Source organism: Dermacentor andersoni, chromosome 11 (assembly GCF_023375885.2).
Source record: "Dermacentor andersoni chromosome 11, qqDerAnde1_hic_scaffold, whole genome shotgun sequence".
NCBI lineage: Eukaryota > Metazoa > Arthropoda > Arachnida > Ixodida > Ixodidae > Dermacentor > Dermacentor andersoni.
Window position 1 is genome coordinate 121270543 of NC_092824.1, and position 23513 is coordinate 121294055.

A 23513-nucleotide genomic window follows, 5' to 3' on the forward strand; every position below is an offset into this window, starting at 1 on the left:
TTTATTTCACTGCACAAACAGAGGCCACCGTCTGTCCTGATCGTTGAGATGAGGCTCTCGCAGTGGGTGAGAGGAGAGGTGGTGTTCGAAGAAACAGGTGAGAGGAGGGGTGGTGTTCGAATAAACAACAGTGTAACTTGTTTAAAGAACGACGAAAGCCTTTTATAGTGCGCAATTCTTTCTTTCGGTAAAGCACCAAGTTTTCATGCTTTCGAAAACACATTCCGGGCCGTCTGCTGACATCTCTTCAACTCCGATTCCGCTGTCGACAGTTGGTTGCGAGTGGAATTCTTTCCAGCCAAGCTGGAGCGATATGCTCCACGCTTGTCTCCGTGCTTTTCTAAATCTAACTCTCGAAATGACCCGCCGTGGTTGCTCAGTGGCTATGGTGTTGGGCTGCTGAGCACGAGGTCGCGGGATCGAATCCCGGCCACGGCGGCCGCATTTCGATGGGGGCGAAATGCGAAAACACCCGTGTACTTAGATTTAGGTGCACGTTAAAGAACCCCAGGTGGTCTAAATTTCCGGAGTCCTCCACTACGGCGTGCCTCATAATCAGAAAGTGGTTTTGGCACGTAAAACCCCATATATTATTAACTCTCGAAATGGTTGAAGCGCTTCCTTGGTGAATCTCAGTGTAATTCTGTTTCGTCGGAGACACAGCAAGGCGACCGTGAATTGATTCTAAATAACCGAGTGGCAGCGGACGGAGGGCCGACAGGAGAAACGGACACAAGCGCTAAAGACACGTAAATTTTAGACGCACGACCTTATAATTCACGAGAGAACGAAACTATACAATCCAGCGCGCATTTCCGATCGCGTAATAGTCGGGTAGTTTTGGTTGGCACCTTGTATGCTTCTAAATTGCCTGGCTCTCTCCGTCCCGTTGGGTCCGCTTTAAAGAAGTTGATTCTCGCTCACGGAAGCACGTGCTTCCGCCTTCCCTCTGGCACTCGGTGGCGCTGCTGTTGGTTTCGCTCGCTTTCCTCGGAGGCTTCTCTATACTTTCCGCCCGACCCCCGTACACGTTTTCTCGTCACGGCGCGAAAGGTCTGCAAAAATCAGCAGCGTGCGCCACATAACGCAGAGAGCGTTCGTCTCCTTTTCCCTGGCTTGCTTGTTCGATAGTGGAGTTTTTTATCTTTCACCGTCCGATCAGCGTGCAGAAGCGGCCACGGGAAAACACAACCACGGTGTCTATATGCAGGAAGCGGGAGGATAAGCACGGGGAACATCTTCGCTTAGCTCTCGGAGACAGAGGACGTTTCGGCGCTGCTCCGGCCGGCCCGACTGTATACAGGGTACGCCAGGGAGATTTAGTACACTGCCTGCACGATCGATGAAGCGCAAAAAATTTGAGCCAGCTTTGTGCGCTCCACTCGGGGCGTGCTGCGGTACCGCAAACCTATGCGTCACGTGACGTCATCCAGAATCGTTGCAAACGGTGCGTTGCGAGGAAGATTAACACCCCTCGCTTTTAGTGTATACGAACTGTCGGCCTTCGTAAATAACGCCATGCCAGGCTGCGCGTATACCTGGAAATTATTTAAGGTTGCTGTCTATATAGTATACGCCGCTGAACAACCTAGGCTATATAGCATAGCCCACTTCAAGCGAGTTTACACTGCTGGGTTTTTCACCCACGACGCTGCTGCAGCAACAGACTCGATATCTGGTTCGCTCAATGCGGGAATCGTGTTCTTGCGGGAGATTCGTCCCGAAGCAGATACGCCAATGTTTTGCACGCGTCGCTCGCCACGAGCCGACTTGGCGGCGGAAAGCTTTCCGTACGCTCGAGTGCTCGCCGGGGAAGTTGCGAGGAAGTAACATCCTCCCGATAAGAGACGTCTTTACTATCGGGAGGTCGTTCCTGTGCCTTTTTACCTCGTGTGTCCTCTGCCGCATTGTGTCGTGCAGGCGAATCTGAGCGCCGCGGAGCGCGCTTGTCTGCTCTCCATCTTGGCCGGCTGCAGTTTCGGCGGCTGATACCCCGGCGATCCTTTCGAGCCGTCGCCTCCACCAGAGCGCCACAACTACTTTCACCGTCTACGCCGGCTGAATCAGGAACGGGCTAAGCTGCTTCACCCCGCTGCCCTCGTCTGCCCTTGCGTGACGGCTTCGCGCGCGCTCGCCTTACCTGTTGTGTGCGTCGCTCCACGAGGACGTCACGTACCGCCGCCGGCGCTCCAAGCGGACGCGGCTGGAAGTAGGCCGGCAACGCCGCGCCGGCAGAAGACGCTCGGCGTGTTTTGCGCGTTCGCCGTACACCGTCGCGTTAGCAGCCGAGCCACCACGCCTCTGTGTGCGCGCGAATCGCGTCAAGAGAGCGCGTCCGCTTTGTGTCGTTTGCCGATTGGTGCGTGGTGGTGCACCACTGACAGGTCACGTCCTTCGGCATCGTGGTTTGTGAAGGTGTCGTCGGCTCTTTCAGTGACACCGGGTTCCATCGTGTGGCTTTTGACGTCCCCGAAACTAAGTCGCCTTTCGAAATTGACGCGTGGTCGCCGGTGTATTCCTTGCCAACGCGGCTGCAGTTTAGCAAGTCCAGCGCGTCGCGCTCGGCCACAAGTTCCCGCAAGTGCTCTTTACCGCCTTTTTCATTATTCGGCACGGACAATCCAAGAAACCGAAAGTGCTGTCGTCTTCGCCACGTGCTGGCTTCCATATTTCCAGCGCCTCTTCTCAGACGTGTGCACGCATCCGGATTTCCCCACGATCGCTGGCCACCAGAAGGTTCTCCTCGGAAGTTTGGCTGATCAAGTGTTTTGACTGGGTGTCGTTCTTCCTCTTCACTGTGCTTCCTCTGCAGCCGACGTGTGCTTGGTCTAGGCAAACCTCTTCTGTGTGGTGGCGGACGGGCCAGCGAGTGGTCGCACCTAGCTCTGTTATTGTCTGCGCCTCTGTTTAGCGCGTCACCGGAGGCGTTGGATTTTGGCGTGTCCTCTGAACATCGCCTGCACGTTTCGCGCGACGAAACCGGTCCGTGCCTGAGGTATCTCGTCCACTAATTTTGTGTGCCGGTATCGAGTGGAAGAGGTGGCCATGGGTGCCTACTACGCGACGCCCGAGCTGACTCCCGAGCACGAGTTCGCCCCCGAGGTCGTAGGGGTCGAGCACCAGGACGGCACGCGTGTCGGAATGGGTGAGTGCGACAGGCGCACGCGACAGCGCCAAGTATGCATCATGGAGGCTGCTGTGCCGGCACAAATACCACGCTGCATGACGAGTTCACTTCGCTGTCTTGTGCTGTGCGACTCCTCCGTTCTAGTTGGCCAGAGTAACGGGAAACAGAAAGGCACCTAATATTACGTAGACATTATCGACCACCATTTTTCGCTCCGTGTAACGGTTTGTCGAACTTTTCTCGTATAAGATTCCGTCAAAGTGGTATGTACACAAAATAACAAATGCATTCTTATGCAGTGTAACTGTATATATGCGTGTGTTTCGATACCGAGAATAGGGGCAAGAAACGTTGTCAAGCTGCTACATAGCAGCCTTCTTGTTTTTGCCCTCGCATTCGTTGCGATGCTATAATGAATATGAAATAAAGTGGTTTGAAAGTTATAATGTGACTTGAATAGTGGCGAACATTAAAATACAGATCAACAAAGACTTCGTACAAGATAAAAGAAAGGGTGACATGCGCGAGGAGCGAAACGTCGTCCCGCACACGAAGCCGGAGTTTCGAGAAGAGCTTACAACGCAAACAGACGAGGCCGCGGCAATAAAGGGGCGCAATCTCAAGATCCGTTCAAGGGTGCAGCCAACCGCAAGTATCGTGGAACACCTGTCGAAGCTCTTTCATGCGTCGGCCGTAACGTTACGATAACGGCATCGAGTCCTGTCACATTCTAGCGAGAACGAATTGCTGGCATCGCTGTAACTTGCGGCAAAGGTTTACTTCAGGCGAGATCGTTTATCTTTACAACCCTGCATGACCAACACTGCAGGATCGACAGAATACGGGAAGATGACGTTATTATATGGGTTTTACGCGAATATGACGAAATTCTGGACTTGAGTCAACTTATAAGTTGACTCAAGTCCAGAATTTCGTCATATTCGGGAGCTGACTACAGAGTCAGCTCCCTAAATTGGCACCATTCAGATAATGAATACAGGTCGCACTGCAGAGCGCGGCAGTCCTCAATACTGCACATCTCCCTAAATATTTTGATGTCGTCAGCGTAAAAGGTCAAATGAAGACTTCTGGATTGCTGAGGAAACGTCAACGATGAAAATTAAGAAGCGGAGCGGACCTGACACGGAAACTTGGGGCACACCACCGGATATATTGTATAGACAAGAGACGATTAATCATTTACGCTCGCCAAGCAGGACCCATCGAGGGGATAGCTACGTAGTAGAAATACAATCGCAGCTTATCGAGCAGTACGAGACGATTGACTACATGAAAGGCTTTTCTGAGATCGCAATACACAGCATCAACTTTCCCCATTTGCGTGACGGGCGTGGAAACCTACATCATAAAACGGACAGTGTTGGTGGTCGCTGAGTGATCAGATCAATATCCGTGATGGTTTGGAATGAGAACGTTTTTTACACTGAACAACAATACGCGGTATATGTATAGCTAATTTGAAAAGCTTGGAAACGGCGGGTAGAAGAGAAATCGGCCGATAGCTTGCTATATCCGTTTTTCGCTGCGGATTCAAACACAGGAAAAATGCGAGCGGTTTCTCAGACCCGTTGAAATGTGGAATTATTTAGACAGTCATTAAAGTTTGATGTGAGCACAAGTACGAAGATACTGCCGTATTCTTTTACAATAGATGCCATCTGGGCCGCCGGACAAAGATGATCTGAGGTGCCTCAGGCATTTGCTGATTCTCGTGAAAATTTGCCGAGCTGGAAGTTCCAGCAGAGAAGAACGCGGCTGGTGGACATAGCTGTCAGTGAACAAATATAGAAGAGAAATGGACAGCGAGAAAGTGAGCGAGTGTTTGCCACCATAGGAGTCGAGCAGACGGATACGATCTCCTCGTTTGCTTGACTGAAGTCTAAAAGCGAGCCATTTCGAGATGAGAAATTATTCAGCAGGAGTTGTGTGACACATGCGTCACGCCCGCGAGAACTGCTGCTTCTGTGCAGCAACCTCGGTCGGAACAGTGCGCCCGTCTTTCTTCCTCGATAAGCGCCCATTCTGCATGTTGTTCGAGGAACAAATATTCTACAATTCCGAATAGGGAATTTTCGAATCCAATACAGCAAGACTGTTCGATTCGTATTCGAAATTTCGAATGTTCGCGCACTCCTACTTAAAATATGTCCCATTGTTCCAGAAGGCGTATAGCTTTCCTTGAGACGCTTGTACTGCACTCTCATTACGGTGCTTGTCTTCCAACGGTACTGAATTTCCCGCACTTTTTTTTTTTACTCGCCTGGTATAGGACACGTTCTCCCATTTGTATTTTGTTCGCCGTTTTTATTTCTCGCGCGTTGCGTCTATACACGCACCGTAAGGAGGCTGTATTACAAGTGTCTTAAGGAAAGCAATTTCATACGCCTTCTGGAACAATGGGACGTGTTCTGAGTAGGAGTGCGCGCGAACATTCGAAATTTCGTGTATATATATAATACACACTGTTTACTGGGAAATAAATTTCCTGTCGACTGCACTCAGTACTCCGTTATGCTTCAAGACCAAGGGCGTAGCCTACATTTCTGACTAAACGGTCTATTGGCTCGCGCGTTGCATGCAGAAATGTCAGGATTTCTCTTATTTTTGTAGACCCGCCGCTTTGCTATTCTGTGACCCTCACCGCTAAATTATTTATTTGCTTTGGTCAATTCAATTCAATTTTTTTTTATTTCCCAGAAGCATCTGGACGGCTTCCTGACTAAAAGCTGCTAGAGCAGCTTGACAAAAGGCGCAGGAAGCCGTTACAAGGCATAGCGGACAAGACACATAAAAAAAAAAACAGGTATAATCGCAAGCAATGGAATCAAACACAATTTCAGTTTAAGAAATCAGTTTTACAAGATACGCCAAAGATCAGCAAATTAAGTATGGAAGGAAAGAAACAAAGTTGAGAACAGGTAACGAAATGACACAAAGTTGAAGTTCATTCTCAAATAACAACTTCAAATGCACTGTACGCAATCAGTAGGCATGAAAACACGAAATAAAAAGCAATATGACTTACAACATGATACATAAGCAATCGCAAACACTCTGTACATAAGCAATACACAATAGGCCAGAAACACGATATCAAACCGAAAGGTCACTCACAATACGCTGGATCTTTTATTTAGTTACAATTGCACAACATATGTTCGAAGCTGCCTTCTACTATATCCAGCAGTATTTTGGTGCTTATTAAGTGTTAGGGGAACATTGTGAGCCATGACTGAAGTTTGTAATTCGTACGAAAATGTGCTATCGCCCACATATCAGTGCAGCGCGTTTTAACAGTCGACGAGTAACGTTGTAACGATGCCAGAGAAGAGAGGTAATTAACGATTTTAGTTAATGAAAAATTAAACAACTGCAATAACCGAAATTCATAAATTTTATCCGCGCGAAGTAAATTATGCTCTAGAGATGCTTCTTTCGTGGTATCTGTGCGTTCAAGATTTGAAATTTGTCGTATGATTCTTTTCTGCATGGTAACAATCTTATTTATATTAGTTTTAGTTGTGGTAGCCCAAACCAGGTTGCAGTAGTTTATGTGTGAACAAAACAGAGCGTAGTAAACTTGAAGCTTTGCTTGTAGTGAAAGAATACTACGACAGCGCGATAGTACCCCTGTAACTGCAGATAACTTTCGACAAAGAAATTCGATGTGAGTATCCCATTTCAAATTTGAAGAAAAATATATTCCTACAGTTTTGTGGTCACTGACAATAGCAACAGGCTGGTGTTCCTAGCTAAGCTGATGAGACGAGGAAACCTTCTTGTTTTTTGCACAGAATATGATGGCCTTCGTTTTAGTTGCATTAATCCTGAGTCTATTTCTTTTTTGGACCATAAAGAAAACTTATTGAGAACTTCATTGCATTTCATAATTGTTTGATCTAAATTAGAACCGCAGACAGTAAAAGTGGTATCATCAGCGTATATCAGAAATTTAATTTCGGTGTCTATCAGGACAATGTCATTAATATAAGTATTGAATAAAAGTGGACCGAATACGCTACCCTGAGGCACTCCGTGCGTGACGGGTAAGAAAGATGATTTGTTATTGTTAATAAACACACATTGCTGTCGGTCACGCAGGTATGACTCAAGCAAGGCCAAAGGTTTCCCGCGAATCCCGTATTGTGTAAGCTTTGTCGTAAGAACGTCGTGGTCAATGGAATCAAAAGCCTTACTAAAATCCAAAAAAGGACCTACTGTATACAATTGCTGTTCAATGTTTCAATGTCACTGAGCCCATCCTAGTGATCGAAATTTGTTATATCTCAATTTTATTCCTTTAATTTCGTGCGCTGTTTCAGCTTCTCCCTCCAAAATGCGTCGTACAAATACTGCCGAAACAGTGATAAGTCCTCTAGTGACATGAGCAGTGACTATGCCTGTCTTTGCACATAGTGTGGCAGTCTATATGCCTGACTTATGAGATATTTTATTCCTCCGCTGTTTTTTTTTCTTTTTGTCTTTGTTATGTTGTTCTTTTGTCCCCGTGTTTCTTCCTTGACATGTTGATTAGTCGCTGGAGATTTTTTTTTTATGATTGGTATAGTCTTCCCTTCGTTGGCCCATTTCTCCAAAACATAATCGTTTAATAAAAGTGTCCCTCTGAATTTCAAGTATGCATCAGCGCTTGTCAAGCTACTCCCACGCGATTTGCGCTCGGCTCTATTCTTCGGCTTCAGCCAACTCGCGGCGAAGGTGGCGCGTGTGTGGGCCGTTGTGTCACGTGGTCTACTGGCCTGCACGCTCTTCGGACGCTTAGCGCACGCTCTGCGCGTGCGACCTGAGGCACATGCACGGTGTAGCACAGAGCCGTTAAACATAAACGGGTTAATTAACCCTTTTTTTGCATGTAAGGTATCCGTAAAATGCACTGCTTATCAAATATGCTTGTTCTTCATTCGACGTTGTATACGTGTACTATATGCACCAGCGCGTATGCACGTGTACTAAAAATTGCTGCGTCAGACGTCAACCACTCCGGGCAAAAAAAAAAAACAAACAAATAAGCGCGAGCCGAGAGCGCGCATCGCTGTAACGATATTATGCATTCGGTAAATCTGTGTGCGACGTGTATCACTCCGCTGATAGTCGACACAAAGCTGGCGACGCAACCGGTGCGACGAGGATCTGCCGACATCGCGACACCGATGCGAACTGAACGGCAGGATTCGTGCATTTTGCGATTCGTGCACGATTCGTGCGGCGTTTTAAAGCAGACTGTTAATGCAGCGGTCAGGGGCGTAGCAAGAGGGGAAAGGGGGGGGCCTTATGGGGCTTCAGCACCCCCCCCCCCCTCCCGAAATTTTTTCGCGCTGTAATGTCCTGCCGACCAAAACAACCCCCGGCGCCAGAAATCGTTCTGGATGTTGTCTGAAATGTCTATTTCACGCTCGGAGAGACATTTCAGCGCGAACATTGCGAACTCGGACAGAATTTCACGGCAACGCCCATGCACCGGGAGTCACATGACTCAAGGAGCCCCATCCGAGCACAAAGTTTCAAGGGTGGTTTTGATGGCGAGCGGGCTTGTCGTGGTATCTCGCGGAGGCCACGGAATCTTGGGAGCGCATGGATTTCGATTCCGAAACTTTGTGAGTATAAAGTTCTCATAAACTTTTGATGTGAAATGTGCATGGACAATTCCAAAGTAGGGCTTTAGATTTTCAATATCGGAACTTTGTCGGTTTAATGTTGTTATAAACATTTGACACCAAAGGCGCATTGGCTGCTCTAAAGTTGTAGATCGGACCATACAACGAGAAAAGCCAAATCAACACACTATCAGACAAGTTGACAAAGCACGCAGCGAGGTCCGATGAGACGAAGCGTTGTGGTGGTTGATTTGTGCCGTTATGCTAGAGAAAAGAATATCAACACGTTTTTTACCTGTGCCAAAGCATCCATGGCAAGACACTAAAGCCTCCAAAGGTAACTACGTTCTTATTTATTTTTCTACTTTGACTTTTATTCGCGAGGACACATTGAGCGTCTTCAGTTTTCTTGTTCTCGCTACCTGCGGGCTACCAGAGCCAGCCAAAGCGCATGCGTTTTTTTTGTGTTGCCTCGACCACCGCGCGGCGCACTTCAATGCGCGTTCGTTTTTCTCCGGCCGAATTGATTTTCGCCTGGCAGAGTTTTGGATGGTTTCTGGCTTGCAGAGGAGAAAAATAAACAATGGTTGCCACCATCACTGTGGGAACTCGACGGATTGCAAAGCGTTCGCTTGAACGCGACCACTCCGGAAAGTCTTGTCTCGCCGGTGTATAGGATACTAAGCAGTATGCGTATACTTCTCCGTGGACCAACCGTCTCACGTTTTCTTCGATATTCCTTCGGTAGCCACATTATAGGTGCCAAAAGTAGGCGTTCGATTGTGGCCAACATGCTTTCCATTGCGCTTCTTTTCTTCCTTTCGGTGCCCCCGCTCCATATAAGAAAAGAAGACATTGTTGCGGCGCAGCGAATTGCCGCATGGTGAGACATCGATTTTGTTACTTCTTTTGCGAAAAGTAATGGCCCACGGGACGCTTCGTTCGCCGGATACTCTTATTATATTATTGCGATAGGAATTGTATGGACACTCCAGGCGCATTCCTGCCGTCGCCCTCATTGTACGCGTGTAAAGTCCTATGCGATAACATCGTGACATCGCGCCGCATGCTGTATGTGCGAATGAAAGCGTAAGGGGCTGGTGGTGGCATAGGTGAGGATACGAGGGTGGCTCAGTCTTGTGTGCGCAACGTACAAAAGAGGGGAGGAAGCGCGCCGCCTTCCGTCGCACACGATAAATCAGTGGGAGTGGAGGGAGGGGGGGGCCTTAGGATTCTGTGATCTGTGATTGCGCAACATGTTTATTTGCCTGGTTTGACGCATTATTACAGCGACTTTTTCTTAGACACGTAGATTTATTGGATACATATACGTATATTTAAATATCTTATTGCGAAGTTTTGTGTATACGTGCAGTGAACTTTGTTTCCAGTGACACTTTTTCGCCCTTTATCAAGCTGTATCCTCGCAGTTGTATATCCCATTGTACCTTCGCATTTCTAATGTACGAGGGCGAGTGAAATGAAAGTTAGCCAACCCATCCCGTGCAATAATGGTTCAGTTCATTATCTGCGAGGCATACGCGTAGCACACAGGCATCCCTCATTTACAAAAGTGACACGCAGGTGTGAGGATAAATGTTCTTTAATGCTCTCATACACTGGGTTGAACGTGGTTGTGTGACATAATGGGCGCTCGAAAAGTTGGAACAGCGTGGTGTCGTGAGGTTTTTGACAGCTGAAGGTGTTTCCCAAAAAGAAGTTAGTCGCCCTATGGCTGCCGTGTATACGTTGAACATTGCATTTCATTGGTCACTGTGAAGCGTTGGAGCAAACGGATCAAAAAAGGACGTGAAAGTCAAAGACAATCCAAGACCGGGCCAAAGCCACCGTGCATCACCCCCAACAGAATTGCAAAGGTTGATGAGCTGATTAGACAAGAACGGTGGATAAGTATCGATGAACTGGCAGAGCGTGTGAGCATATCAGTCACGGTTAGGTTCACACCATAGTTTATGAATATCTCGGTCATCGGCTCTTGTGTGCGCAATGGATGCCCAAGATTTTGAACCACCGCCAGAAGAAGGAGAAGTTCGGCGCTGCCTTGACTCATGTGATCCGGTAGCACAATGAGGGTGACGACTTTTTGTCTGCAATTGTGACCGGGGACGAATCATGGTGCCACTACTACGAGCCTGAAACACGAAGGCAAAGCTTACAGTGTAAACGTTTGAATTCAACAGCCCCAAAGAAAGCAAAGGCCGTCATTTCTGCCGGAAAGGTGTTGACTTTGTTTTTCGATCGTCAGGGGCCATTATTGCTCGAATTTACTAAACCTGGAGAGACTATCAATCGTTTCTGATATTGTGAAACGCCGGATCGGCTGTGTGTCGCAATCAAGAACAAACGACGTGGAAAATTGAAGATTGGCGCCATCTTGCTCCACCGCAATGGCCGTCCCCATGTCGCTGATGTGGTAAATACAAAACTGGCAAAGTTCAAGTGGGAAACGCTGCAACACCCGCCATACAGCCCAGACCTGTCGCCTTGCGACTTCCATATTTTGGGGCATTTGAAAGAACAGCTCAAGAGAAACAGATTCGTGTCGGACGATGACGTGAAAGAGTCAGTTACACACTTTTGGAAGCAATAACCCAAGGAATTTTATGAGACGGGAATCACGCGGCTCTTTAGTCAGTGGGACAAATGTCTAAATGCTCATGGAGACTACTTTTAAGTAAAATACCCCGTTTGTGATATATTCGCGTTTGCTCACTTTCATTTATCTCACCCTGGTATATTTTGGAGAACTCCTGCTTTTTATATGTTGCGACTCTGTTGCGACTATAACGTCGGTGCCATTACTCACAATACAGGACCGGTGACAGCTGTTCCTACGTTGGATCAAAGGACAGCGTGATTGAGATTTTTTCCTTGACGGTTGCATATATACGAAAATGTAAACAAGGTTCTTGAATGACAGTTTAAATAAAATATTTGTCCTCAGGTTGTTAATTTCATGGCGTTTACGTTTTTCATATTAGCGGCATGCACTGCCCTGCTGGTTTCGAACTGATATAGTTCTAACGTTCGTGTGATATTTCCTTTACCTATTAAATATACAGAAGACACGGAAGCATTGATACCAGTTATTTCGGGCACAATTTTGGGGATATACGAGTATATTATTGCATGAAAAAATACATATTTTACTTATTGTCTTGACAGCGCGTAGCGTTTGAGAATTCGTTTGCAGCATTTTTGGCAATGGCAGTGTAGTTATTATTCATGTATTTGATACCTTGACAAATTTCATGACGAAGAGGCCGAGCTGCAATGTGAGCCCCCCCCCCCCCCCCCCCCCTCCCTCCCGAACGAAATTTCTGGCTACGCCACTGGCAGCGGTGTATGGAGTCTCTGCCGTGGCAAAAGCGAGAGGAGGCAGCCGTCGGGATAGGCGGTACGACTTTGGGGCTCGCTGTGCGAGAGTGCCAATCAAGGCCAAACGGAATAATGGTCGCTCACGTGACGAACAGCGCGGAAACATTGGGTGGGACGATGCCGCCGCGTTTGTTTTGCCTCCCTCTTGAGAGTTTGACCGGATCGCGTACGGCGAGCCGCGAATTTCTCCCGCCCTGTACACGCCGCGTGCCGGAGTAGGTCAGCTGCGCGAAGAACGCCGCCGTTGGCACACGAGGCGGTGCTTGCAGCGGCCGGCTACGGAGTGCGGCCTCCTTACGTGCTTCGTCGATCCGTTCTTGAGCGCGGCTAGTCGTCTGCACCAAAGCCGTGCACGCACATCGCGGAAGCTGCTACACATGCGCCGTGCATAGGCAGAGCGACCCTCCGCCGAGATGGCCGCACAGTACGCGAGCTGCAGCGACTCGCTGCTGCCTCTGGCGAGACGCGGCGTCCATGCTATAGTGCTGGCAGCTCATAACAACGCGTTTATATCAGTCTGGCTAAAGCGGTTCACATCGGCTTGCTACGCGATTACGCTAGAGGGCGTTTGGTCGCGCTGTTTCTATTTTGTGGCATCCAAGGTACCATCCATTTTAATCTCGGGTAGTATTGCGGCTTACCATCCGCCGGAACAGGCTTTCGTAACGTCTGCTTCCTGTAGCCTACCTCTGCGCATTGCCTTTGTGCGGAGTACCGTGCGCACATAAAGAGCAACAAGGTCGTGTGTTCAAAGCGCGCGCACGCGTGATTTGCGCGGTGTTTAAGCCGCGTGTCTTATTCGCACGTTAGCACGTGATTGCCTCAGTAGCGCACGGGATTCGTACTTCTAGCTCCTCGTATGGTCGCGAGTGTATTCTTGGGTCACAAGTATACGCGGTGGCGTGCACCTTTACTGCGCGTCTCGCATATCCGCAACCGCGTCGTCTTGTTTCACGAACGTCTGCTACACGCGGGACGAATTTTCCTCAGCGCGGCCTAGCATGCTCACGAACGATAGCTGTCGGCAGTCGGCGTTACTTTTTCCTGGTCGTTAACGACTGCCTCGGCATTCCTCGTAGCTTCACTCACACTGCGCCGTTTTAACGGGACGGAGTGTATGCACACGAGCGACTGGGAGCGGCCCCTTGGAGAAAGTGTTGTCGTTCTCTCGGCGGTGCGTTGATTGAGAGCTGCCGTGGCATCTCCGAGACGATCGCATCAGCTGCGCTGCGCCGCGTGGGCGAATTGTTTCGCGAAGGACTGCGGCGAACCCTTTGACGCCGGTCGAGCACTTCTTTTTTTTTTTTCTATGCTCGGGCCCTCGTGGCTTGTACGTTATTGCCGGTTGCATGCGGATTTTTTTTTATTTTCTTTTTCTTTTTTTTGTGCGATGACACTGAGCAGGCACGGTACATGGTTACGACAGAATGCGCGGGTAGACACATTTGACGCGATAGTGGAGCAACTATAACTTGAGAATATTTGCATTAGTAACAGCTTGGTGAGGGCTATAGTTGGTTCGTCTTTGTAGAACTAAGAGGAAACAGCGCCTTTTCTATGGCGTTTGTTTCTCTGCGTGTCCTCGTTAATTATGCGCACTGTTTCACCTTATGTAGTACTAAACCTGAGGATAGTTGCGGCAAGGCACGCGGTTATAGTTCGTAAGCTTTCTAAAGGGAAAAAAAATAGTTTTATTTGCTTTAGAAAATGCAAACACCTCAACCTGTTAGTTCGAGTCTCAGTTTTGTTTTTAACCAAATTTCGTGAGCCATGTGGGTTGATTTCTGAATGTGCAAACAATTTTTGAAGGTATCTTCTATTGGACGATAATGGCGCTAACGACACGGTTTATAAACAAAATGTCCATTATTAGTAAAAAACTGCGGTGTTGGACGGATGTGCTTTACGTGGCCACAATCGCTTGCAATGGACGTATAGGGTGCGGAGTAGAAGAGGTTCTTTTTGTTTGTTTGTTTCCATGGCGTATCTCGGTTTCCTAAGCTTTCGACATTTGGCATGGACAGTATAGCGGGCAAGAATAAGACGGCTTGGAGGCATTTTTCTCCACACGCACTTTGCGAACGCTTTCGAAAGATCGCTGCGTGTGTCGTTGCTCCCGAGCCGGCGCACCACAATAACAGCAACGCATTAAACCTTATTACAGTTGGTGAGGTATAGAAATTAGAGGCGAGCGTTGAGTGTTCGAGCACTTCACTGCCGGGTCGTCGCCACCTGAAGCGCTGCAGGCGTGCTGGGAGGGCTAGGCAATTTTCGGGCGCTGCTCGCCACAGCGTGCGCAACGAGCGCCGTGGCGGCGCGTTCCCAGCGTCGTGGGATCGGAGGGTGACCTTGCGCCGACCCGCGGAGCGTCGGCCGCTTCGAGCGCGTGCACGCGCTGTTCTCTCGATTCGAGACGCGATTGACGACTGCTGCCTTTCGCCGACTGAGCGCTCGACTTCGAAAAGCTCCCGATTGGGGTGCATGCTTGTTCAAGGCCCGTAGTGTAAGGCTGCATTTTCATCTGCAAACAGTGCCGAGTGCTGCATTACCAGAGCGTTTTGTTCGTGTTCAGGAAGATTTGCTGTACGAAAATTTGTATCCCCGAAGTCGTTCTAATGTGTTTGTGGATTACTTTCACTTGACCTGGAACGCGAGAAACCGTGTTTCAGAGCCAGCTTCGATCGTGCTCTTTGACGCTAGACACAATGGCTGTTCAGGTCCAGAAATGCTTGCTGCATGCAGCCGTCATGCTGGAAGAAGCAATCTGCGAAGCGGCTCGCAATTCTTGCGGGTGTTTTTTTTTTTTTTTTTTTCGGGTAGCGTGTAGCTGTTTGCGAAATAAAATTTTCACCTCGAACACGGAATAACGGCTGGCAAAGGTGTTTGCAACGTTCACGAGTTGCAACTCAGGTTAATATCAAAGCTGCACGGAAGCCTCGATCCGCTCTCGCTGCGCGAGCTTGAAAGGCCTGGACGAGCACCAGTATGTGAAGTTATACCGCGTAAGGTTACAGATTGGCTTTGACGCTTTCGTCTGCAGCTTCACCGGAAGGGGCCACCCTACGAATATTGCCAAAGGGAACTACGGAGCTGCGCTCGTTCAGCAACCGCGGGAACGGTGATTAGTGAACGAACTTGTGGATTCTTCGTGCTTATGGATTGAAACGTTCTTGGGAGGTTATTAATTACTTTTCTAAGCACACCAAGGGGGGGGGGGGGGGGGGCAACTGCTGTACGCCCACACGCGTAATACTTGCGAATCGTTGCATCTATAGCGCAATATTTTGTTGAAAATTATCAGTTTGGAAAATCTGAAAACCTTTCGATGCCAAAATGACGAAGATAAGGAAAACTCACGTTTATATCCTGCCATGTCGGCTGAACCGCCCCACTTGCAGTTGCCATAGGCACTAGCATGGTAGTTTCATCTAGTAACTTTTGTATAGGAAAATACATAGAAGAAACGTTTTGTAGCTGGAAAAGAAGACGACAGCGCAGGCAATTAAGTACGGCAGGCGGAACGCTAACGCGGCGCGGGAGTAGCCGGGCTACTCTCGCCGAGAAGCAGCTATAGCTTGAGCGGTGAGGCGCGCTCCCACGCGTTCGCGTGCAGGCGCACGGGCACGCAGGCCGCCGTGTGACCGAGCGGGTCGCGGCCTTGCGCCGCTCGGCGCGCACGACGCGCGAACCGGACGACCGCGACATGTAGTGCGCCGGCCGGTGAGCGACGTACCGTGTTTTCCTCTGTACGACCTGCGCCTATCTGCGGTGAGCGTAACGGCGCAGCGGCGCCAAATAGGGCGCGTGTTCGTCTATAGCGCGGAATGGTGCAGCTCAACAGTGCACAACCTACACCGCAGAATATCACACTACAACGCAGCACAGTTCCGTAGTGTGCAGCGTATAACAGAACGCAGCAAACTGCGGCACATGCTGGACGGAGCAGAGCAGGCGGTAGTGGCAGTGCTGCTGCGTAGACGAGAGGAATGCGCACGTGGTTGCCGGTGCGGCTCCACTTGTCCGACACTCGTCCCAGTCGTGAGCTGACGAGCTTTAATCCCCGCGTCACAACCCACCCATTTAATTGTTTCGTTCTTTTTATTTCCTATTCAGGAAGGGCGAGCGGTGATATTATGAATCCTCGTTACGTTCAGCGGCTCCACGCGCTTGCACAACCTCGGAGTCGCACCGGCGACTTCGCACGCGCTGCAAGGCGCTTGTTGCAGCGGCCAAGTGAGATGCGAGACAGAAACCGACAGCGACGGCGGGAAGCGAGTCGCTCCAAGAGCCATTAGGCGTCACTCGCGCGCTCTTTGTGCAAGGCTTGCTATACTGGCGGAAATGACTACCGCGGCGCTTCATTAACGGAAGGCCACGGGGTTATGTTTCCGCGCTGTCTTTCTGTTTTTTTTTTTTTTTTTTGACCACTGGTGCAGCGTCAGTCTTGTACATTCCGTGTGACTCCGTGAACACCGGGCACTTAGTTGCGTGACGCGACGCATGGGGCGGTCGCAGTGCGTTCGGAAAATCCCGACGTGGCGCGCGTGTATAATCGTCGGTCGTTGCCGTACGGCGCCCGCTGCCGGAGGCGTGCCGACGCGACGGCACCGCTCGCGACGAGAGCCCCGTGGCGGACGCGTTCGGAGCGGATTCGTTGGGGGTTCAGCGCTGGTGTGGCGGTGGACTAGTCGGCGCTCTGCCATTGCGATCCGTAAACTCCATTGCTACCCACTATTTCATTTCATTTATTGAAGCCTTAAAGGCCCGGAGGCATTACATAAGGCGGGGGCAAACAAAGTGTGATGAACTCTTCATCACGCAAAGGAGGGAAAAGAGGAAGAAAAGATAGACGAAGAATAGAAAAGGAAACAACACTCAAGAGGGAACCGAGCAAGCGGCACTATCATCAAAATCACTGTAAAAAAAGCTACTAAATACAACAAAATACCTACTACATAAATACTACTAAATACATACTATCCAAGAGATTGAATCACTAACAATTAATTACTTAAAAGGGGTCAAGTAGCAAATACATCTTTAACAAAGCATTCTGGGTGAGGTGGATTGTTAGTTTCTCACGGAAAGTCGTGTGGTCGGCGGAGGAAACAATACAGTCGGGAAGAGTGTTCCACAGCGCTATTGCATTTGGAAAAAAGAATCCTTCATCGAAGACGTGCGGTACTGAATGTGCGCGATTGGACAGCTGTGGTTGAGGCGGGGAGATTCCAGGCGGGGTTGTAGTCGAGGGTGTCTGCCTATTGGGTGATAGTAGAAAGAGTGAAGCATGCAGAGACGCGAGATGATACGACGTGATTGGCGACTGGGAAGATCGAGTGTGCGTTTTAGTTCAGTTATGCTGGTTTTACTTTAGTAGTTCGGCACGATAAAGCGTGCAGCACGATTCTGAGTGGCTTCTAATTCGTAGGTGAGATATGCTTGTGAGGGGTGCCGGATAGATGACGCGTACACCAGTTTCGTCCGAACGCATGTCTGATATGCAGCTTAATAGCGGGCGATGCAGATTTCAAATTGCGACGCAAAAAACCAAATGTGCGCGAGGCGTTTGCCCATATTGTTTCAATGTGTGCAATGTTCAATCGACACTGATTATCGGCTGGGCGGAATAAACTCAACTATATATATAGTACACATATCACACACAGGAAAAGAAGTCGGGAAGCAGAGAATGAACAGGCCGATTGAACATAATCAAGGAGAACGTGGTTTCCATGTCTGTGGCGTCATAACGTCCTCGTGACGACAAACGGAGGAGCCGCACTTTCGACGCCAGTATAGCTGCGAGCGGTCAGCAGGGGTCGCTGGCCACACGAGTAAAACACTGCGGGTTACGCTGAGCTTTGCACGGGACAGCAATAGCATCGGAACATGTAATTAGCCAGCGCGAAACTTGGCAGCGTTTTCACACCGTTGGTGGTGGTAAACATTTATTGTCCTTGAGCCTTATGTTACAAAACTACTAGCGAGAGGGCTCGGGAGCGTCTAGGGCGGCCCCTGAGTTTGCGGCCTTCGGCGAACCTCAAAGCCCAAGGCGTGTTTGGTCGGCTGGGTTGGAGCTAGACACAGCGGTCTCCCGTCCCTCGGCGTCGGTGAGCTACTCAGAGGGTGGCTGGAGCTCGGGGCATATACGAACGCTGTGTGATGGAAGTTGGCTGCGCCGCAGGGCGTACACATCCCCGTCGATGTGGGCCTGGATGGATACACCGCGCTGCAGCTTCGCGCTCTCAGCGTGGGCCACTCATCGAGCGACGTCGTGGAATTGTGTGGGAAAGGGCAGGCAGCAGCCAGGCAGCCCAATTCCGAGCGGCGCGACATTCCCTTTGTTCTCCCTGCTTGTCGCGCCGCCCCCCCACGTTTACGAGAAGCCAAAAACTTTTGTCGTGGCTTGCTAGACTCCGATATACGGTTGTGACAGTTACTTTTCTTCCGGAGAAACTTGATTAACTCTGCAACATGACGTCGACGTCACCGTGGCAGATGCGTGTGTGCCATGGCACTTTTACCCTATAGTCGCCTATAAGCTACCCAGGCGAAACACCTTGAGGCCAAAGACCTTGTGTTGCGGAGTGATCAGGGCCGCTTGCTAGTAATTAAATTTTACGGAAGTGTCCCGTGTTTCGTTGCTCGCGGTTATTTGCGTCAATTTTTCTCTGCATTTACTGTATCGGTGCTACGCTCCGCATCGATATATTTACTGCGTGCTGGGTGTTTCATTACTGAAATACGCTTTTGCATGTCTGAGCATGCCTACTGCGTGGCCCCACTACTCGCGTTAATTGCAAAGGAACTATGTGAAATCATTAACTTGGTGTGTGTGTGTTGGCATCATTCATTCATTCATTCATTCATTCACTGAAACAAGCCTGGCGTCGTCGGCCGAAACTGGGAGCGATCGGCGGCCTGGGACACCGGACGAGTCCGAACGCTTGTGTGTCTGCTCGTGCGTCCTCAGTCCCGGCGTGCGCCGACAGCGCTGTCATTGGCGAATCGGTCGTGTTTGCGCCGCCGACGCGTGTGGAGGGCGCACGCGGTGCGGAAAAGCCGGCGTGACACACGCGCTGCGGAGCTGCTTGACCGCTGAGCAAACCGGCCTCGCACGAGCCCGCTGCACTGCGCACGGGATGAGGAAAAAACGGCGCCGCCGAAGGACCCGACGCGGACCGACCTTGTCCAGGCCGGCAACGCTATAGTTTTGTTGCCTTCCTTCTCGATCGGCGGGGCATGTATCGGGGGCGCATGCAATTCAACGCGGGCCGCGAAGGCGCGCGCGGTGGCTCCTTGGAGGCCCACTTACAGGCGTGGATTTTGGCGCTTGAATCTACAGTGGTGGAAGCTGTTACGACCGTTGCCGGAAGTGTGGCGCTTTTTGGGAGGAAGCGTATCTCGGAGCCGAGTCTTAATACAAGGAAAAACTGGGAGCCTGGCTGTGTTGTTCTCTTTGTCAGTGCTGGTAAATAAACTTTTCAGCGCGAAACGGATGACCAGGCAGGAGTGTATTTATGGGTCTATTCCCACTCCTGCGTTTATTCCCCGACAGACGAATACAAGGAGCGCAGTCGAACGCCTTTATAATGAAGTGCTCGAGGCCTCTGAAACCATTCGTTATACAGGTGACTTCGTCGTATAGGTCGTGCACCGCACAGCTCACCGCAGAACTGGAACAGAATTATTCGTTCGTTACACAGGTCGTTGTGGAGATGTATGACGCATAAACGGGAATAGACACATACGCATTTTCATCTTCATCTTGCCGAAATCTACATTCCAAGAAAAAATGTGCACCTCGGGGGCTTATCTTGACTCCAAGCAATAATCGTCACCCGTGCACTTCCTTTCTTCAACTCTGCGCTCTATAGTTACATTCAGGTCGCAAACGGCATAAGCGTAGCGTTCCTGGAAGGAAAGTAAAGCAAGTACACACAAGACGGATTACGATTATTACTTGTGTTCAAGAGACGCCCCCAAGAGGTGGGAGGCCGTGCTGACTAGTTCGGACCCTCGTAACCAGCAGCAACTGGTGCGGCGGGCCCGGGAGACAGCAAGAGCCGCAGGAGCCCTGGACTAAGGGCGCCTCCCGCACAAGCAGAAAGACACCTGCTTGTCCTTTCTTTTTTTTAATAAATGTTTCTCCTCCTCCTCCCCAAGAGGTGTGAAGTTTCAAAGATGTTTGCGGACGCCCCGGACCTTCCTGACTGCGGCTGTGGTTGCTGCTGCTGCATGCTGTCTCGCCGAATTGCTTACACTTGAAACAAGTGAGTTGCACGCTCGGTGGTGGCATCGCACCTCGGTCAATGCACCAGCACAGCAGCCCTGCGCTCTAACCATTAGGCCACAGTCTTTTTTCCTTTATTACCTGTATTGGGAGGTTATCCATCATCAGAGTACAGTACACACAGCCAAATGAAGTTTGTCACAGTAGAGGTGGCGGCATAATACAGGCTGACGTAAGGCAAAACTCTCGCTTGTACATAAGTGGCTTATATCTTTCGAACGAGAAGAAAGGGAACTGAGGGGCTAGATTTTACAGCGAAGCTGTTAAGGGCTACTTTCCCCACTATCGTGTCCGCGTGCAGAAAAAAATCCCGAAGATAGTGCAATGCCGGGCCGACCCGCGACGCAGGTGATGCAGGCGTCAAGCACTCCCCATGCGTGGGCCGATCCTGAAGTTGGTGTAATGCCGGGCCGACGCGCGGCGGAGCTGCAGTTCACCATTAAGGAACCCAGATTCGCAGTTTCGCTGGTCATTCTCCTTCACAGACGGGAAGGGGACTGAATTTTTATTAATCACAGTATAAGGAGCGAACAATGACACCAATGAGAACATAGGGGAAATGTTTTTACTTACTAAGTGGCTTAAAGAAATGATTAATTAGTGGAAATGAAGATGGATGAATGAACAATTTAGCGCAGGTGGGGAACATCCCAGGTTTTCGCATTACGCACGCGACGCTTTCGAAGCAGTCGAGTACCGGTACGTACACTCTTCCACGAACTTTGTGATCATTTGGATAAAACACTCGCGAATGGGCTGTACATTAATATCGGCGTGATTAAACAGCCGCGTGTCTTTGTTTTTTTCTTTTCTAGAATATGTTATGAAGACCATTACAGCATCGTAAGGCATGCGGTCATTACCGTGGTGCATCGCATCTCGAAGCAGGTATCTTTTTTCAGCGGTCCCGACGTAGCCCGCCTTCGACGCCTGAAGCCGCGCCGACCCTCTTGCACCGCATTGCGCAGCAGTGCAGCGGGTCGTAGCGTTCGACGAGCCGTTTCACGAAATCTTCGCGTAGGTTCCGAGGTGTGCGTTGGACCTGCGTATTAGTTTCTCTCACTTTTTCGCTTTCTCCCAGCAACGTGTCCTTTTGTCAGCGCTCTCTTGCATAGTATAGGCGGCCTAAAACATTTGGCGTCGGCAGTGGTTTCTATTGGTGACTGGCTCATGGAGGAGATCACAAGTGGCCTCGAGCCCTTAACGCACCGGGGGGATCAGCTGTACGGCGAGAAATCGAGAACAAAAAAAGTAAATAAAATCTAGACACATAAATACAAGACAAGAAAAAGGAAGATAGCTGGTTCAGAATATCTGAACACGGGTAATGACTCTCCCGGCCCGGTAGCTATAAGCTGTCGCGCACGCCGATCGCAGTCTCGCTCGGCGGACCGTGCGCGGCGGGTGCCGCTACATCGGCTCACGCTCCCTACGCGATAGGAAATAGAGACGTTCTGCACCAGCGCATTTACCCACCGTAATATAATGAAAAGTGATTTAGAAAAAAATGTCAGGAATAGAGACTACGGGTCGGCCACGTGCATGGATTATAACATAACGGTCTCCCGATAGCCTCCGACGTCGCTCAGTGCTCGAGGTCGCCGTGTCGATAGCCGCACGCAGCGGCTGCGTTGCGGTGGAGACGGGAGGGACCTTGGAGCGCACGCGTACTCTACGTACTTTTTCCCAAGCGGTCGAAATTTATCCGGTGACCCCTCTGCTACGAATCCCTTCGTAGTTCCACTAGTTGCCTTGGGAAGTAAATAAATAAATAAATAAATAAACGCTGCTACATCGGGCCTCACAACGAGTGTAGGAAGCGAGCCGTTGCTTGTTCCCAAATGCCGCGATGTCCTACGCTCACCTCACCACCTTCTGCGTCATGATGTCGCGAGACATTTGCCTTCTGGGAAGCCGAACCGAAACTGGCCGTAGAAATGCTATTGTATTAGATTATTCCGGGTGCTCTGAGGCTGGCGAGCACTTCGTTTCGGTGTGTCTAATTCCGGAACCTTCATTTACCGCAGACAATGCAAAAAGTCGAAAATGTCACACGAGTGCTCCTTCAGCGCTCGTCCCGTGCCCTTTATTTTGTCGTCGTCTTCCGCGCTGATTCAAAGAGTACTTCAGTACAGCATACTCCGCGGCGGCATTTCTCGTAGTGCCAGTTAATTGTTTTGGAGCGTTAAACCCAACCACTGAGGACTGTCATTACCACGCCCTGTTTGCTCGTATAGAGAAGTGAAAATTTGAGTTCTCCCAATGTTCAGAGACGGGCTTTGACTTGAGCCTCCTCCTCTACATATAGTGGAGAGTGCCGCGCCTCAAGAACGACCCTCGTTGACCCATGCGACGTGGAGCTGCTCCAAAAACGCGTCGCTACTCTCTCGACTGAGCGCTTAAGGTCGGGACTCGGGAATCGCAGAGGGACGTTGTTGAAGCGCATGGGCCACTTCGGGCGGCGCTGCCGTGCACGGTAGAGAGAGAGAGAGAGAGAGGCGAAAAGTGGCAGGGAGGTCAACCAGACGAGCGTCCGGTTTGCGATCCTACACTGGTGGAATAGAAAGAGGAAAGCGGCAGAGAGTGAACTCCCTGTGTGCGCGCAGCAAATCAAAGCGCGCCTTGAAATCAGTCAAGTCCATGCACTGCAAAACTGATGGCAAAAGCTGACTAGCTTAAGCTGGCTGTAGACCGCCATTAGTCGCCGAACCCTTTCAAAGGGGATGCCAAATAACGTCGTCGTCATGTAGTTTTACAGAGAAATACTTTCTACAAAAGAGTTTTACCACCAGGGCAAACATATGTGTTAAAGAAGTGGAATTTGTACGATAGCACAAAGAGTTGGGCCTTGCTTTTTGAGACCGGAGGCCTGACGACAAGTACATGAGCGTATATATTCCCAACGGGGGTCTGACCAGTGTCTGCTGCGGAAAAGTAATCTGCAGATGACTCAGTCAAGTAGGCGATGTCCACCTTCCAGAAGCGCTGCGGTTCAACGCCGACGAGCGCGTTCGTTGATCAGCGGCGAGCAAGGAGACGATGAGAAAAAAAGCAGGAGAGA

At 50.0% G+C, this 23513-nt stretch overlaps 1 protein-coding gene across 4 annotated transcripts in view; it reads left to right on the top strand.

The window, feature by feature from the left end:
* Positions 1-23513, top strand: part of LOC126539319 (uncharacterized) — a 361484-nt gene that overhangs the window by 148381 nt on the left and 189590 nt on the right. The window contains exon 1 of one of the 4 annotated variants that reach the window (XM_050186111.3): positions 2259-3145. The exons of the other annotated variants lie outside the window; for them this stretch is intronic. Coding sequence (XP_050042068.1) covers positions 3046-3145 — 100 coding nt within the window. The 5' untranslated portion in view covers positions 2259-3045. Of the gene's footprint in view, positions 1-2258; positions 3146-23513 lie in introns of those variants that run through there. 4 annotated transcript variants of the gene reach the window in all.